The sequence below is a fragment of the Xenopus laevis genome, chromosome 4L, assembly GCF_017654675.1.
Source record: "Xenopus laevis strain J_2021 chromosome 4L, Xenopus_laevis_v10.1, whole genome shotgun sequence".
NCBI classification, from domain to species: Eukaryota; Metazoa; Chordata; class Amphibia; order Anura; family Pipidae; genus Xenopus; species Xenopus laevis.
The window spans coordinates 154971544-154989398 of record NC_054377.1 but is presented as its reverse complement, the minus strand read 5'-3'; the positions used below and the strand labels follow the sequence as shown (position 1 = coordinate 154989398).

The 17855-nt window shown below is 45.8% G+C and overlaps 1 protein-coding gene across 1 annotated transcript in view; it reads right to left on the bottom strand.

Annotated features, from left to right (window-relative positions):
* The window catches only part of LOC108705353 (protein polybromo-1-like), a gene marked incomplete at its 5' end in the record, with an annotated part of 55778 nt that overhangs the window by 1098 nt on the left and 36825 nt on the right, over positions 1–17855 (bottom strand). Inside the window, 14 exons of the mRNA XM_041591073.1 lie at positions 796–1012; positions 3445–3515; positions 3875–4045; positions 7499–7669; positions 10623–10824; positions 11100–11267; positions 12664–12874; positions 13090–13273; positions 15350–15507; positions 15743–15888; positions 16211–16477; positions 16647–16804; positions 16884–17069; positions 17159–17370. Of these exons, the coding sequence (XP_041447007.1) occupies positions 796–1012; positions 3445–3515; positions 3875–4045; positions 7499–7669; positions 10623–10824; positions 11100–11267; positions 12664–12874; positions 13090–13273; positions 15350–15507; positions 15743–15888; positions 16211–16477; positions 16647–16804; positions 16884–17069; positions 17159–17370 (2522 nt within the window). The remainder of the gene's footprint in view (positions 1–795; positions 1013–3444; positions 3516–3874; positions 4046–7498; positions 7670–10622; positions 10825–11099; positions 11268–12663; positions 12875–13089; positions 13274–15349; positions 15508–15742; positions 15889–16210; positions 16478–16646; positions 16805–16883; positions 17070–17158; positions 17371–17855) is intronic.

The following is a 17855-nucleotide window of genomic DNA, read 5'->3' as shown; positions in this document are numbered from 1 at the left end:
CCTCCCCTCTGTATTATATATATGCCCTCCCCTCTGTATTATATATCTCCCCTCCCCCTCTGTATTATATATCTCCCCTCCCCCTCTGTATTATATATCTCCCCTCCCCCTCTGTATTATATATCTCCCCTCCCCCTCTGTATTATATATATCTCCCCCCCTCTGTATTATATATATATATATCCCCTCCCCCTCTGTATTATATATCTCCCCCCTCTGTATTATATATATATATCCCCTCCCCCTCTGTATTATATATATATATATATATATATATATATATATTATTTATTTATCCCCTCCCCTCTGTATATATATATATATCCCCTCCCCTCTGTATTATATATATCCCCTCCCCTCTGTATTATATATATATCCCCTCCCCTCTGTATTATATATATCCCCTCCCCTCTGTATTATATATATATCCCCTCCCCTCTGTATTATATATATCCCCTCCCCTCTGTATTATATATATATCCCCTCCCCTCTGTATTATATATCTCCCCTCCCCCTCTGTATTATATATCTCCCCTCCCCCTCTGTATTATATATCTCCCCTCCCCCTCTGTATTATATATCTCCCCTCCCCTCTGTATTATATATCTCCCCTCCCCCTCTGTATTATACATCTCCCCTCTACATATCCGCCCCTCTCACGCTAGCAACCAGTCAGGGGTGACAATAATAGACTTTCTGGTTGCCGGAGTCTGATGCCAATAGCAACCACATTTTACCATTTTCTGTGCCACAATAGAAAAGGCCAATAAGTTTCCTCATGTTGTTTAGACTCACCTGACAGCGTGTGGTCCCATTTAGTGATCCAGTTGGATTCTGCCGTCAGCCCCTCGATGTACTTGAGGTACGCTTCAGAATGCAGCAGTCTCTGGGGTCTGGGAGGGGGCGCCACAAACATTGGGGTGGAGGGCTGCTGTACAACAGGCTGGTTTACTTGCCCTTGAACTGGGTATGGGGGAGGAGCCTGCTGGCCTTGTGGGGTCAGAATTCCCATCTGAACAAAACGTAATAAGAATATTAGTAACGAGAATACGGCCTGGAATGTACAGTCAGTGTAAAGATACCGAGTCTCTCCCACCCACTGCCACTTAATCCTCGGGGGCCAATGTATCAAATACTGGTATGTTCCTCCCGTAACGCTGTCCCCCCACTCATTAACGCTGTCCCCCCACTCATTAACGCTGTCCCCCCATTCATAAACGCTGTCCCCCCATTCATAAACGCTGTCCCCCCATTCATAAACGCTCCCCCACTCATTAACGCTGTCCCCCCACTCATTAACGCTGTCCCCCCACTCATTAACGCTGTCCACCCACTCATAAACGCTGTCCCCCCATTCATTAACGCTGTCCCCCCCACTCATTAACGCTGTCCCCCCCACTCATAAACGCTGTCCCCCCACTCATAAACGCTGTCCCCCCACTCATAAACGCTGTCCCCCCACTCATTAACGCTGTCCCCCCACTCATAAACGCTGTCCCCCCACTCATTAACGCTGTCCCCCCCACTCATAAACGCTGTCCCCCCACTCATTAACGCTGTCCCCCTACTCATTAACGCTGTCCCCCCACTCATAAACGCTGTCCCCCCACTCATAAACGCTGTCCCCCCACTCATAAACGCTGTCCCCCCACTCATAAACGCTGTCCCCCCACTCATTAACGCTGTCCCCCCACTCATTAACGCTGTCCCCCTACTCATTAACGCTGTCCCCCCACTCATAAACGCTGTCCCCCCACTCATAAACGCTGTCCCCCCACTCATAAACGCTGTCCCCCTACTCATTAACGCTGTCCCCCCACTCATAAACGCTGTCCCCCACTCATAAACGCTGTCCCCCACTCATTAACGCTGTCGTCCCCCACTCATTAACGCTGTCCCCCTACTCATTAACGCTGTCCCCCCACTCATAAACGCTGTCCCCCCACTCATAAACGCTGTCCCCCCACTCATTAACGCTGTCCCCCCACTCATAAACGCTGTCCCCCCACTCATAAACGCTGTCCCCCCCACTCATTAACGCTGTCCCCCCACTCATTAACGCTGTCCCCCCACTCATTAACGCTGTCCCCCCCACTCATTAACGCTGTCCCCCCCACTCATTAACACTGTCCCCCCACTCATTAACGCTGTCCCCCCACTCAACGCTGTCCCCCCACTCATTAACGCTGTCCCCCCCACTCATTAACGCTGTCCCCCCACTCATTAACGCTGTCCCCCCACTCATTAACGCTGTCCCCCCCACTCATTAACGCTGTCCCCCCACTCATTAACACTGTCCCCCCACTCATTAACACTGTCCCCCCACTCATTACCGCTGTCTCCCCACTCATTAACGCTGTCCCCCCCACTCATTAACGCTGTCCCCCCACTCATAAACGCTATTCCCCCACTCATTAACGCTGTCCCCCCCACTCATAAACGCTGTCCCCCCACTCATTAACACTGTCCCCCCCACTCATAAACGCTATTCCCCCACTCATTAACGCTGTCCCCCCCACTCATTAACGCTGTCCCCCCACTCATTAACGCTGTCCCCCCACTCATTAACGCTGTCCCCCCCACTCATTAACGCTGTCCCCCCACTCATTAACGCTGTCCCCCCACTCATTAACGCTGTCCCCCCCACTCATTAACGCTGTCCCCCCACTCATTAACGCTGTCCCCCCACTCATTAACGCTGTCCCCCCCACTCATTAACGCTGTCCCCCCACTCATAAACGCTGTCCCCCCACTCATAAACGCTGTCCCCCACTCATTAACACTGTCCCCCCACTCATTAACGCTGTCCCCCCACTCATTAACACTGTCCCCCCACTCATTAACACTGTCCCCCCACTCATTAACGCTGTCCCCCCACTCATTAACACTGTCCCCCCACTCATTAACACTGTCCCCCCACTCACAAAGTGATTTGAGCATTTGAACCCCACTCTGCTTGATCCCTGACTCCCCAATGTGTCTGACAGTGAACCCCAAGTAGTAAAGCAATAGAGACTATAGCAGACACAGCGAGTTAGACCGGGGTCGTACCCCTGCTGCGTTTATTGCGTGACTCGCTGTGTGGGTGCTATAGCCTCTATTGCTTTACTACTTGCAATTTTGGGGGTGCCAAGCGGAACCAGCGCTGAAGAGCATGTGACCTCTCTGATACTTAATCCTCACACTGTAAGAAACGACTTCGAGTTATAAAATAAACAATACAAGTTGTACTGAGACAGTTTCATCTTTGACACAAAGCCGGTGTGTAAGACAAAGTACAAATGTATAGTGACTGTACGATGATTTCTTAAAGGGTTAAAAGCCCAGCATGCTCCTCTGCACTTTACATATAATTTCTATTTTTAGTGATTTCTGAGACATGAACAGTTTTACCCTAAGGTTATGCCTGTGTGGCCCCTGTTGGCTACAGTAACTGCCACTTACCTGCTGCCCATAGGGACTGATCCCAGGAGCTGGCGATCCAACCATCGGGGCCACACCCTGTGCCATTACCCCTGTATAGTGAGAGAAAGGCAAGTTAGAGAATATGAGTGAACACTCACTGGAGCCAACTCACACTCAGCCCTATGTAGCCGTGTGCCTGCAGAATGGCAGCAGTAAGTGGAGCCCCTAATGAGTGAGGACTAATGGAGCAGAGACAGGACTAGGAGGAAATACTGACAAAACCAATATTCTCTCAATGCAAATAGCAGCCGTACCCCAACAAGCACAAAGAGCTCCCCAGGCACAAGTGTGTGAGATGAAGAGTCCCCCCGATAATGTGCAGCTGAACCCCTCATACTCACAGTAACGCCGGCTACACACAGGCCAGAGCCCCCCCATTGCAGCAGAGGAGAGAGGCTCCTATTCTTACCCTGGATCGGGACGTTCGGGAGGGCTGTCACACAGGCTTGTAGGAGATGGGGTGGGGGGGTGAGCCCATGATGATGATGATGATGATGAGATTGCAGGCTCCCCATGCTAACAATGCCATCGACTGGACCCTGCATTTGGGGCAGGCCAGGCACATACCCACCCATCATGCCTTGGGGGAGACAAATGTCAGACATGCATTGAGTATTAATAAGACATGCACGGGGGGGGGCTACTAGTTAGTGGCGTGTAATACAGCGGCAGGTTAGCAGCGGGACATGCACCGATTTGTAAGTGGGGTTCATTTTCCTTGGGTCGCTAATAGAAGCTCTGTGCCCAAGCCCAGGGCCCCAAGTGCTAAGCAGTATGTTTCACCCCAAGCCCCTAATTTACCCCTACGTTTTACCCCCGGCCAACTAAGCCGCCAGTTTAGGAGCAGGAGACAAGTCGTTTCAAGGTATAAATGAAATATTCCAACTGGAACAGCCCCACGCTGCGTCTCACTATTCAGCACCTTATGGTGAGTGAGTGTGAGTGTGTGTGTGAGTATGTGTGTGTGTGCGAGTGAGTATATGAGTGAGTGTGTGAGTATATGAGTGAGTATATGAGTGTGTGTGAGAGTGTGAGTGAGTATGTGAGTGTGTAAGTGAGTATGTGAGTGAGTGTGAGTATGTGAGTGAGTGTGAGTATGAGTATGTGAGTGTGAGTATGTGAGTGTGAGTGTGTGAGTGTGAGTATGTGAGTGTGAGTATGTGAGTGTGAGTATGTGAGTGAGTGTGAGTATGTGAGTGTGAGTATGTGAGTGAGTGTGAGTATGTGAGTGTGAGTATGTGAGTGAGTATGTGAGTGTGAGTATGTGAGTGAGTGTGAGTGAGTATGTGAGTGTGAGTATGTGAGTGAGTGTGAGTATGTGAGTGTGAGTATATGAGTGAGTGTGTGAGTGAGTATATGAGTGAGTGTGTGAGTGTGTGTGAGTGTGAGTGAGTATGTGAGTATGTGAGTGAGTGTGAGTATGTGAGTGAGTGTGAGTATGTAAGTGAGTGTGAGTATGTGAGTGAGTGTGAGTATGTGAGTGAGTGTGAGTATGTGAGTGAGTGTGAGTATGTGAGTGAGTGTGAGTATGTGAGTGAGTATGTGAGTGTGAGTATGAGTGAGTGTGAGTGAGTATGTGAGTGTGAGTATGTGAGTGAGTGTGAGTGAGTGTGAGTATGTGAGTGTGAGTATATGAGTGAGTGTGTGAGTGAGTATGTGAGTGAGTGTGAGTATGTGAGTGTGAGTATATGAGTGAGTGTGTGAGTGAGTATGTGAGTATGTGAGTGAGTATGTAAGTGAGTGTGAGTATGTGAGTGAGTGTGAGTATGTGAGTGAGTGTGAGTATGTGAGTGTGAGTATGTGAGTGAGTATGTGAGTGTGAGTATGTGAGTGAGTGTGAGTGAGTATGTGAGTGTGAGTATGTGAGTGAGTGTGAGTATGTGAGTGTGAGTATATGAGTGAGTGTGTGAGTGTGAGTATGTGAGTGAGTGTGAGTATGTGAGTGTGAGTATATGAGTGAGTGTGTGAGTAAGTATGTGAGTATGTGAGTGAGTGTGAGTATGTGAGTGTGAGTATGTGAGTGTGAGTATGTGAGTGTGAGTATGTGAGTGAGAGTATGTGAGTGAGTGTGAGTATGTGAGTGAGTATGTGAGTGTGAGTATGTGAGTGAGTGTGAGTGAGTATGTGAGTGAGTGTGAGTGAGAGTATGTGAGTGTGAGTATATGAGTGAGTGTGAGTATGTGAGTGAGTGTGAGTGAGTGTGAGTATGTGAGTGTGAGTATATGAGTGAGTGTGTGAGTGAGTATGTGAGTATGTGAGTGAGTGTGAGTATGTAAGTGAGTGTGAGTATGTGAGTGAGTGTGAGTATGTGAGTGAGTGTGAGTATGTGAGTGTGAGTATGTGAGTGAGTGTGAGTGAGTGTGAGTATGTGAGTGTGAGTATATGAGTGAGTGTGTGAGTGTGAGTATGTGAGTGAGTGTGAGTATGTGAGTGTGAGTATATGAGTGAGTGTGTGAGTGAGTATGTGAGTATGTGAGTGAGTGTGAGTATGTGAGTGAGTGTGAGTATGTAAGTGAGTGTGAGTATGTAAGTGAGTGTGAGTATGTGAGTGTGAGTGAGTGTGAGTATGTGAGTGAGTGTGAGTATGTGAGTGTGAGTGTGTGAGTATGTGAGTGAGTGTGAGTATGTGAGTGAGTGTGAGTATGAGTATGTGAGTGTGAGTATGTGAGTGTGAGTGTGTGAGTATGTGAGTGTGAGTATGTGAGTGTGAGTATGTGAGTGAGTGTGAGTATGTGAGTGTGAGTATGTGAGTGAGTGTGAGTATGTGAGTGTGAGTATGTGAGTGAGTATGTGAGTGTGAGTATGTGAGTGTGAGTATGTGAGTGTGAGTATGTGAGTGTGAGTGTGAGTATGTGAGTGAGTGTGAGTATGTGAGTATGAGTATGTGAGTGTGAGTATGTGAGTGTGAGTGTGAGTATGTGAGTGAGTGTGAGTATGTGAGTATGAGTATGTGAGTGTGAGTATGTGAGTGTGAGTATGTGAGTGTGAGTATGTGAGTGTGAGTATGTGAGTGTGAGTATGTGAGTGTGAGTATGTGAGTGAGTGTGAGTATGTGAGTGTGAGTATGTGAGTGTGAGTATGTGAGTGTGAGTATGTGAGTGTGAGTATGTGAGTGTGAGTATGTGAGTGAGTGTGAGTATGTGAGTGTGAGTATGTGAGTGAGTGTGAGTATGTGAGTGTGAGTATGTGAGTGAGTGTGAGTACAGGGACAAGTATATGACGCACATTCCTCCTAATGATCTGACAGTGACAAACACAGGGAATAGTCCCCTTTATAGAGAACATTATACACTGGCCCCACCTGTATATACAGGACCAACATACGGGCAGCCAAACACAGAGGATCCACTTTTCATAGACACACACACGTGTATATATAGAGCAGGGGTGTCCAAACTACGGCCCGATATCCATTTTATATTGGCCCACAGCGTGAAACAATCCCTCCCCCCTCTCAGCAGCTGGAAGAGAAAAAGTTTCCTACCACCTGTCATTGGGGGGCGGAACCTACAGGGCTTCAGTGTAGACTGGAGGAAGCTTGTCCTAAACCCCGTGACTGGAGTTTAGTGTAGTGCGGGGGGGGGGCAGGAAACAACTGAAAGCACATGGCTCCATTCCCCTTCTACACTGCTGCCTGGCCTGGATTTCCTGCATCTGATGAACTGTGAGTAACTGCTCGGTGCTTGGCTTGGGGGAGGGGTGCATTTAGTGAGGCTGCAGTCAGGCAAGGGAGTCCGTTACAGATCTAGTGTGTGATTTACTGTGTGTGTCTCACTGTGTGTGTGTTATTTACAATTTGTAAAATAAAAATGTTAATCAGGGGGTGTGGCCACAAAATGGGCGTGGCCACAGTGAGTGGCCCGGCTGTTTGTATATTTTACCACATATGGCCCTTGGAGAAAAAAGTTTGGACACCCCTGATATAGAGGATCCACTTTCCATAGACACACGCGTGTAGATATATTCAGTTAGAGTGCAGTGTGAGGGCAGTAACAGAAAGAAGAGCACAAGTGTTTATACAAAAGGTGATTACCTGACACAGGGGTTATTTGCTGATTTAATATCCCCATTGGGGTGGGTGGAGGCACAACTCCCATCAGTGCTCCTACAGGAGTGCCAGCTCTTGGGGACGAGCTCTGTTGTTGTTGTTGTTGTTGTGCCGCTCGCTCTCTCTCCTGCTGCTCCGCTACTTTGGCAGCACGTTCTGCAGATAGACACAGATTAAAGGGTTAATGAGTACAAAGTGCAGTGTAACCAATCTTGTTTTACACCAATGACTAATTACTGGTTAATTAATTGTACTGTCTATGGATCTACTATCAGATTTATTTATTACACGAGTTCCTCTCGTATTACGGCTGAATATGGAGCCAATTTACTATTACTATTAGTAACATATATACGTAGAGCCAATAGCAGAGCTGTACTAACATTAGTATTACAGTTTCTATGAGGGACTGGTCTATAGACAACAATAGAACTTATTTTCAGCCAGAAACAAAAAGCAGCTCCAAGTTGTATGTGCAAGTTATTAACAGAAATAGCCTCTTGCTCCACACAAACCCCATGTATCACCCCGTTATTGATGGGCAAAACACGGGGGGAGATTAAATGACTGAGCTCTAACTTTGATGTAACCAATGATGTTGTTGGTATAAAAATACCCACCTTCACTTCATAAACTAAGTGGAACCTTCCTTTAGAACCTGTATGTATGTTCTTCCCTCCTGAAGAAGAGCAACTAACATTGGAGAAGAGCAATCTCCCTTATGTACAGAGTGTGTGTGTGCGTGAGACTGTGTGAGTGTGTGAGTGTGAGACTGTGTGTGTCTGTGTGAGTGTGTGTGAGACTGTGTGTGTGTGTGTGTGAGATTGTGTATGTGAGTGTGTGTGTGAGACTGTGTGTGTGTGTGTGTGTGAGATTGTGTATGTGAGATTGTGTATGTGAGTGTGTGAGAGTGTGTGTGAGTGTATGTGTGTGTGTGTGTATGTGTGTGTGTATCCAAAATTATTTTTTAAATATGTTAATAGTAGAAAAATGAAGCAGGAAGGGGTGGGACCTTTACTATCAGAGGGGGGTCAGCTGGTTGATGAAAACAAAATAAAAGCGCAGATTCTGAACTCGTATTTTTCATCTGTCTACACAAATGAGGAACCAGTAAGTGAAGGTTTCCTTAACAGTCCCAATTCTAGTAATACAACTAATGATGCATGGTTCACACATGAAGAAATTCAAAAGAGACTAGAACATGTTAAGATTAACAAAGATCCAGGGCCAGATGGTATTCATCCCAGGGTAATTAGCGAGCTTAGCTCTGTGATTGCCAAACCTCTTTACTTAATTTTTCAGGATTCATTGAGATCTGGCATAGTGCCGAGAGACTGGCGAATTGCTAATGTGGTGCCTCTATTCAAAAAAGGATCCCGTTCTCAGCCTCAAAATTATAGGCCAGTTAGTCTGATGTCAGTGGTAGGAAAGCTTTTTGAAGGGTTAATAAAGGATAAGATACTGGACTTCATAGCAAATCATAATACTATGAGTTTGTGCCAGCATGGTTTTATGTGTAATAGATCTTGCCAGACTAACTTAATTTCTTTTTATGAGAATGTAAGTAGAGACCTGGATTCTGGGATGGCAGTGGATGTGATTTACTTAGACTTTGCTAAAGCATTTGATACAGTGCCACACAGAAGGTTACTGGTTAAATGAAGGAATGTTGGCCTGGAACATAGTATTTGTACCTGGATAGAGAACTGGCTAAAAGATAGACTACAAAGAGTGGTGGTAAATGGAACATTTTCTAATTGGACCAGTGTTGTTAGTGGAGTACCGCAGGGCTCTGTACTAGGTCCCTTGCTTTTCAACTTGTTTATTAATGACCTGGAGGTGGCCATTGAAAGTACTGTTTCTATTTTGCAGATGAGACTAAATTGTGCAGAACTATAGGTTCCATGCAGGGTGCTGACACTTTGCACAGTGATTTGTCTAAACTGGAAAACTGGGCAGCAAACTGGAAAATGAGGTTCAATGTTGATAAATGCAGGTTATGCACTTTGGCAAAAATAATATAAATGCAAGTTATACACTAAATGGCAGTGTGTTGGGAGTTTCCTTAAATGAGAAGGATCTAGGGGTCTTTGTAGATAACAAGTTGTCTAATTCTGGGCAGTGTCATTCTGTGGCTACTAAAGCAAATAAAGTTCTTGTATAAAAAAGGGCATTAACTCAAGGGATGAAACATAATTGTGTCTCTTTATAGGTCCCTGGTGAGGCCTCATCTGGAGTATGGGGGCAGTTTTGGACTCCAGTCCTTAAGAGGGATATAAATGAGCTGGAGAGAGTGCAGAGACTAAGTGCAACTAAACTGGTTAGAGGGAGGAAGAGTTAAATTATGAGGGGAGACTGACAAGGTTGGGGTTGTTTTCTCTGGGGGAAAAAAGGCGCTTGTGAGGGGACATGATTAGACTTTACAAGTACATTAGAGGACATTATAGACAAATAGCAGGGACCTTTTTACCCATAAAGAGAATCACGTACCAGAGGCCTCCCCTTCAGACTAGAGGAAAAGAAGTTTCATTTAAAGGAACAGAGTAGGGGGTTCATCACAGTGAGGACAGTGAGGTTGGGGAATGCACTGCCGGGTGATGATTCAGTTAATGACTATAAGAGGGACTTGGATGATTTCTTGGACAGACATAATACAAAGGCTATTGTGATACTAAACTCTATAGTTAGTATAGATATGGGGATATATCATTTATGTGACAGTAGGGAGGGGTGTGTGTATGGGGCTGGGTTTTACTTTGGAGGGGTTGGACTTGATGGACTTTGTCTTTTTTCAACCCAATTTAACTATGTAACTATATAACTGTGTAACTATGTAACTAACTATGTAACTAACTATGTAACTATGTAACTATGTAACTATGTAACTATGTAACTATGTAACTAACTATGTAACTATGTAACTATGTAACTATGTAACTATGTAACTATGTAACTATGTAACTAACTATGTAACTATATAACTATGTAACTATGTAAGAACTAAAAACTCAATATTACAATATCATATAACCTGTGATGCTATTTGGTGAAGCTGTCCCCCAATTATGAGGGAGACATAACACCCTAACATTGCTAGAAAGAGATTTACCTTCATAATCAGCCTTTTTGGTCGCCTCAAGGTTTCTCCACTCTGTTCCCACGAGGCGGCTGAGTTCCCCAAAGGAATAGTCGGGGTGCTGGGCCTTGATCACGGCTCTCATCTCGCTGCTGAACAAGATGTAGCCGCTCATGTTTATTTTCCTCTTGCCGCCCTCCTTTTTGCTGCTGTTTTTCGTAGATTTGGGTGTAGACTGGAAGAAACAAAAGCATGGGATGATTGTGTGCTGGAGACCCAGATCCAAGATGGTGGCCATGTGGTGACACAAGCAGTCCTACGCTAGACACTGTTAGTGGAAACTGTGGGGATGGTTGTAGGTTAGACAAGCGCTATGAGATGGAGACACAGAGAGGAAAGCCTGGCGCACACACAGCAGCCGACTCAAAGCAGCAATACCCCCCCCACCCCGAGGAGACACTAACCCTCGCACTACTGACATGGCTTCTGCCCGTCACTTGCCAAATTTACCTTTCCGTTGTCTAAATACTGTTTGGGCAATTTGCTCTCCACTGTCTCCCCTGGGTCGCCATCTTTCCTTTGTCTGTCATTGGCTGTGTCTGATCTTTGCGTCAGTGAGGAGGGGGTGGGCAGCCTGACCGCTGGCGTCAGGTCGTCGGAGCTGGGAAGTGCGGCCGCCTGATTTAGTGTTTTCAAACACCAATTGTAGAGGATTAACAAAAAATGAAAGGTTTTTTTGCAGTTGAGAAGAAAAAAAAAAAGTAGTTCAGACAGGGAAAGTCCCACGTCGAACAGTCACAGCAGTTACACACGTGGTATTGCTGCTTTTTATTCAGTGTATACAGCCGGGCCCTGCACCCCGAGTCTCAAGGGCCAACTCTAGAGCCACATGCAGAGGCACCACCATGAATTAGCCACTCACATTCACTGGATCTCCATCACTATAAGGGACTTGGCTACAACACAGGAGCTATCCAATCAGCTGGGGACAGGAAAGTGCCACATCTACACCACAGGAGCTAAATGTCAGAAAGAAGAGTAACAGCCGGGAGCCAGTCAGCTATGGGGCAGGTAACTCAGAAATACACTGCGGATATACAGTCCCAGTGCAGTGGCTACAGTGGGTACTTTCTGTAACGTGATGAAGAATTATAGAATCATTTGGGAATATGAAGGGGTAACGATGAGCATATCCCTGGGATTTGAGCAAGAAGGAGCTAAAGCAATAAGCACACACTGACATGACCGATACACAGACCCACAGCAACACATGAACAACAGCAATGAAACACTTTGCCAAAGGTGTATTTGTTTTCATTAAGTCCCATCCATGGAGAATCTGTAAGAAATGAGTGTTTAGCATGTGCAGCTGGAGGGGCCACACCTGTGACAATTGCCTTACATTACACACACATTTCATAAACAGTAAGTTCTTTATTGTCAATAGAAACTACAATTGGAATATGCACAGCCTTCTGCAACATCCAAGTTGTGTCCTGTAGTAGAAACGGCAGGTAAGAGTAAGAGAATAGCAGTGGGTAACGTGGGTAACGTGGGCACCTCACACACAGCACTGGGTATAGACAAAAGGCAGCTTAGGCTGCAGTCAGAAATCAGCTGGTAGAGCAAGAAGGACACACAAACAGCTGTGAGTACAACACGTGGCATCCACATCAGCCACACAACATCGACACTCAGCATCAGGAAAGCAGGCGGCACACAGACAGCAACATGGCAGGCGGCACACTGACAGCAACATGGCAGGCGGCACACTGACAGCAACATGGCAGGCAGCACACTGACAGCACACACAGACAGCAACATGGCAGGCAGCACACACAGACAGCAACATGGCAGGCAGTGTACACAATCCGCATGAAAGGGCAACACAACGAGCTGTTGGGGTAAGGCAGGCAGCACTCGCAGACACAAGTTGGTAAGGAGGGCAACTAACCAGTCTGGTTCTAAGTGTGTAATTGTCTGTGTGATAATCCTACACTCTCCATTGCACCAGGCACAGACTTTGCTTCCTAAAGTGTATGAAACAAATAATGGGGCGTGAAGAGTGTGTTACCTGTGGGGGGGTGTATGGCATCATATCAAGATCCCCAGACAGGGGTGTTTGCAGCTGAGGAAGTGATGGGGCATCTGTTATCTCCCCGTCCATATCTCCCATGTCCTCCATTTCCTCATCACCGCCCTCCAACTCAGCAAACTTGGCCTCCAGCTCCTGGATCTTCTTCTCCAACAGAGGAGACGGCTCTTTCTGAGGAACAATTGGCTTCCTGGGGAAAAGACAAAATGTGACCCAGTAGAACCTCAGGAGGACCTGTGTAAGTTATAAATCCTTATGGCAAAGCCATGAAGCAGAAACCATACATGATGAGAGCTCTGGGCCAGCCCACAGTACCAGGTCCAATGTGTCCATGAGAGGCAGTTGTGAGGTTCCCTGTGCAACACTAAATATAAAAATAAATTGCCCCCTTCTCTCCCCCGGTACCTGAAGTAATAAATTTCATCGTCCACAACTTTTGCCGAGAGGGAGAATCTCTTTAGCCCCTTGAATCGCTTCATTTGCTTGTCGGCCTCGTTATAGCGACTCTCGCACAGAAGGATGTCGTTTTCTGAGGTTTCCGTGGGGCGGCAGGATAAAAAGTCCTTGAATGATAAAACTCCACATTTTCCTAGAGAAACGAGACAATAATTAGCCTGGATTTGAGAGATCCCCTTCCTGTCAATGAAAACCCGACTCCACCTCCAGCATGGGGAGAGAATAAGGAGAGAGATGATGAAGACATGGGGGAGAGAGAATTGGGTTATTTCAAAAAACGTTTATTTTATAACCAATTAAATTCAGAAAGATTTCCATGAGATGAAGCTTATAATAAACTTCATTTTCCCAAATGTTCCAATTTAAAGGGGAACTATAGTGGAAATGAAAATTGAATATAAGCTTCATCACACTGAAATAAGAAACTTTCTAAATGCAATCAATTAAATATTCTGCATTGTTTCTGAAATAATCAAGTTTATCTTCACTATCCCTCTCTCAGCATCGGTTTCTCTTCATTCTCTCTTCATGCAGCAGTTGGGTGTCACATATTCACTGACAGTTAGATCCAATATATCTTATAGGGGGGCTCCTTTTGCCTAGCAGATGAATTAGAGGTCACTCTATTAAACTCACCAGACATCATGTCTCTCTACATGCAGGATTTGTGCAAAAGGCAGTTATTTTGTTACATTTTGTTTGTACTGGAATCAGAGTGAGCTCTAATACATCTGCTAGGAAAGGAGCCCCCCTATAAGATATATTGGATGTAACTGTCAGTGAATATCTGACACCCAACTGCTGCATGAAGAGAGAATGAAGAGAAACAGATGCTGAGAGAGGAATAGTGAAGATAAACTTGATTATTTCAGAAACAATGCAGAATATTTAATTGATTGTATTTACAAAGTTCAGTATTATGCTTATATTAAATTTTCATTGTCGGGGAAAGTTCTCCCTTAAGAGCCCATCCTTGTTATTGCTGAAGAAAGCTATTTTTTTTGCTTTTAAATTGTTTGTGGAAGAAAACTGCCTTTCTTTTAACGATACTGCTGCTGGCTGAGATAATATTTATCTTTGAAAACTTGTCCTGACAGTTTACTCTGCGCCTGCCATTCCCCATTATTCCAGCAGGGCGGCATACCTTTAAATAGGGAATCATGGAGTAATCAAACAAATGATTTATGCTTTCAAAGTTGGCCACATGGGGTCACCATCTTGTAACTTTGTTATACATCTTTGCAAGACCAAGACTGTGCACATGCTCAGTGTGATCTGGGCTGCTTAGGGATCGTCATAAATGATCAAAATAGCACAAGTCAAATAATATCTGCCAGAAGCCGATACAACAAGACTGATTAATAATCAGAATATACAGACTGCACTGGCTCCTGTGTTGTCATGTAATCTAATGTGGATTTTATAGTTTTTGTATTGTTTAATAGAAACTTTCTCCAACTCTGCAGAACCAGTGGCTGCAGCAAAATAATCCTCCAAATAGAATCCCAGTTTATCTGTTTAAATCTGGCTCCATGATATTTGTCCCTGCAGCTGGAGTTGGAAACAGTAAAGAGGATGTAAAGGCAAAAATAAAATCCAATACAAATCTCTACACAGTCGCCAACTGCTCTACAGGGAAACAAACAAAGCTGCTTGAGTTCTGCATGGCTGGGAAGTAAGGCGGGGGCTCCCCCTGCTGTACATAAGTCTGATTGTTTCCCTGCAGAGCAGTTAGGGACCGTCTGACAATTCCTATCCACAGCAGTAAATGAAGGGAGAATTTCACTGCATACAGTCAGGTTTCTTATAAAAACGGTACACATTTTTTAATTAAAGTATACTGACAATCTGTTTCTTTTTTATTAAAGAAAGGAAAAACAGGATTTTATTTTTTTGCCTTTACATGCCCTTTAAAGACCTTGGCGAATCCCAAATCTGCTCAGGAATACATGTTGTGGCGCAGAGAATCAGCTGGAGCTCATTGGGTCTCTACTGAAAGATCAGGAGGTGTAGAGGCAGGAAAGGCCCGTCAACAAACAGCCTATGAATCTTATTCTGCCCCCCCACCAACAACCCCCTGATGTTTCAAAGCAGCAAAGGAGAGATCCCCAACGCCAACACCAGAACTCCACGTTGATCTCCACCATTCCACTATAAAGGGTATATATATATATATATATATATATTGGGGAAAGGGTCTCAGACCCACCGAGGATACAGGTCATCGGGCAACTCTCCTCCAAGTTACTGAGAAACATCTCCTTCTTGTAGAACATTTTCGTTGGTTCGTGGATGGTTTCTTCAGGGTGAATGAAAATTGGGCCAAAGAAGTAGGCGGCGCCGTCTCGAACCCACATCTTCTCAATCCTTTGCACAGAAACACAAACAGGGATTCAGAACTGAACCAGATGGACACTCTTGCCCACAGGGGCCCAGGAAAGTTTTTCGGGCCAGTAGATATTATGAAACACTTCTATTGGCTCTGATTCTATTATAAAGATTATAGAACAGCACATGGGAAGGGAATGACTGTTTCAGTACAAGTTCTTTTGCCCCCACACAGGGGGCACAGCTGGGCCAGGATCCCCCCAAAAGCACACACCTTCCCACGCGGGGTGGCACCAGCCCATGAGACTTGATATAGACGCAGTCTCCGACCTTCAGCCACAGCTCATTGTAGCGAAGCTGATCAAAGTAATAACAGCCAGGCTCCCCATTCGGCATATCTACAGGGACGTCTTCCTTCTCCTACAGGAACACAAAGCCAACAAGAGCTTAGTAACAAGATCCAACCCATTGGGCTACTCTCACATGACTGGACAAGAACATATTATGGCCATTGCAGCTTCCAATACACGACCCACCCCCCAATCCAGTGCAATAAACATGGGAAGGGCTTTCTGCTCCCAGGGAGAAATGGAACCAACACAAGCTCGCACGTATTAGCCCGCCCCCCCCTAATTTGGTTCTCTCTATGGAGCTCTGCAGGTCAACTAGTACATTTCTCCCATCAATAAATGATGCATTTGGGGGGGAACCCAAGTACAATTACTGGATGCTCTGTCATTACCTTCTCTAGGCATTGGGTGATGTCATCTTCCCGGTTCTCCTCAGTCGAGTCCATAGGGAGGTCCTCTTCAGGCTTATCCTTGGCGGCAAACACGGATGCCACTCGCACCACCGGCAGAGGGATGTCCCTGGCCCGGAACCGCACCGAGCTGATGGGCATGGTCCACAGTTTAATCTTTTTGAAAGACTTTGTTTTGGCAGAATAGCGAGATTCACACACATAGACGTCCTCGTCCCGGAAGTTGTCGGGGCAGATTTTAAAATACTCCTGTGCAGAACAATATTTGACTTATTCTGTGTTTGTTGGGAGCACAAAATCAATTCCCCATTACAGTATCCTAACAGCCCGTCAGTGGGAGTTGTAATGCAACAAGATCTGGAGAGTGCTAGGTCTCCCAGCCCTGACCAATTGAGAATAAGCTAGCACTCTACTTTACCTTTACAAACATGACCACACATTTGCCCAGGATTTTGCTGACAGGCACTTTGTTGTAGTAGTCGCTCTTAAAGACTTCCTTTTCCAAAAACTTGCGGGTGGCGAGATGGAAGGTTTCTTTGGGCCGATAGAACCAGCAGCCATAAAGCCACTTCTCTCCTGCCAGAGAAAGAACACTTTGATTTCCCATGGAACATGGAGCTGCCCCTAAATGCCCTGATGAAGGCCAAGCTCTTACCAGCAGAATCCTCCCAGAGGCGCTCAATACAGACAATGTGCGGCTGCAGATTGGCCTCGGCCGGCTCCACATACACATAGTCCCCTACGTGGTACATGCTGTTCTTAAAGCTACAGTCCTGGCTGTAAGTGCGATACAGACCCGACTGGCCCGAAACCCCTCCTGGATCCTCACTCTTTTCTGCTTCTGGACATGAAACAAAGAGGAAATGAGAGACACAGACAATGGCAGAGGCTGGAAGGGCTGTGGTCAGAGAGTAACACGGGGGACATTACCTTTCTTCTCCTCTTCTCGCTTGACTTTATCCTCCTCCATCTCCTTGGGCAGTTTCTCCTTCTTCTCCTTCTCCACGTCACTGTGCAAGTGCTTGGGGGTGTAACTGAGGGCCGGAGACAGCAGGATCTCCCCGTTCTTACACAGCTCGTCCCGGATTTTAATGAAGAACTGCTGGAGCTCAACTGCATCTTCATAGATCTCAGAGTCGGTCCTGATGGGGAGAAATGCACAGAAGTTATAACCGGAATAATACACAACATGCTGCATTCGATAGACCTGGGGAACCACCCATGGGCACGCTGGCACCAATATGTGGCATTTCTTATAGGGACACTGTCATGGGAAAACATGTTTTATTCAAAACACATCAGTTAATAGTGCTACTCCAGCAGAATTCTGCGCTGAAATCCAATTCTCAGAAGAGCAAACAGATTTTTCTATATTACATTTTGAAATCGGACATGGGGCTAGACATATTGCCAGTTTTCCAGCTGCCCCCAGTCATGTGCACTTTAGAATGGAACTACTTTCTGGCAGGCTGTTGTTTCTCCTACTTAATGTAACTGAATGTGTCTCAGTGGGACCTGGATTTTACTATTGAGTGCTGTTCTTAGATCTACCAGGCAGCTGTTATTTTGTGTTAGGGAGCTGTTATCTTGTTACCTTCCCATTGTTCTGTTGTTAGGCTGCTGGGGG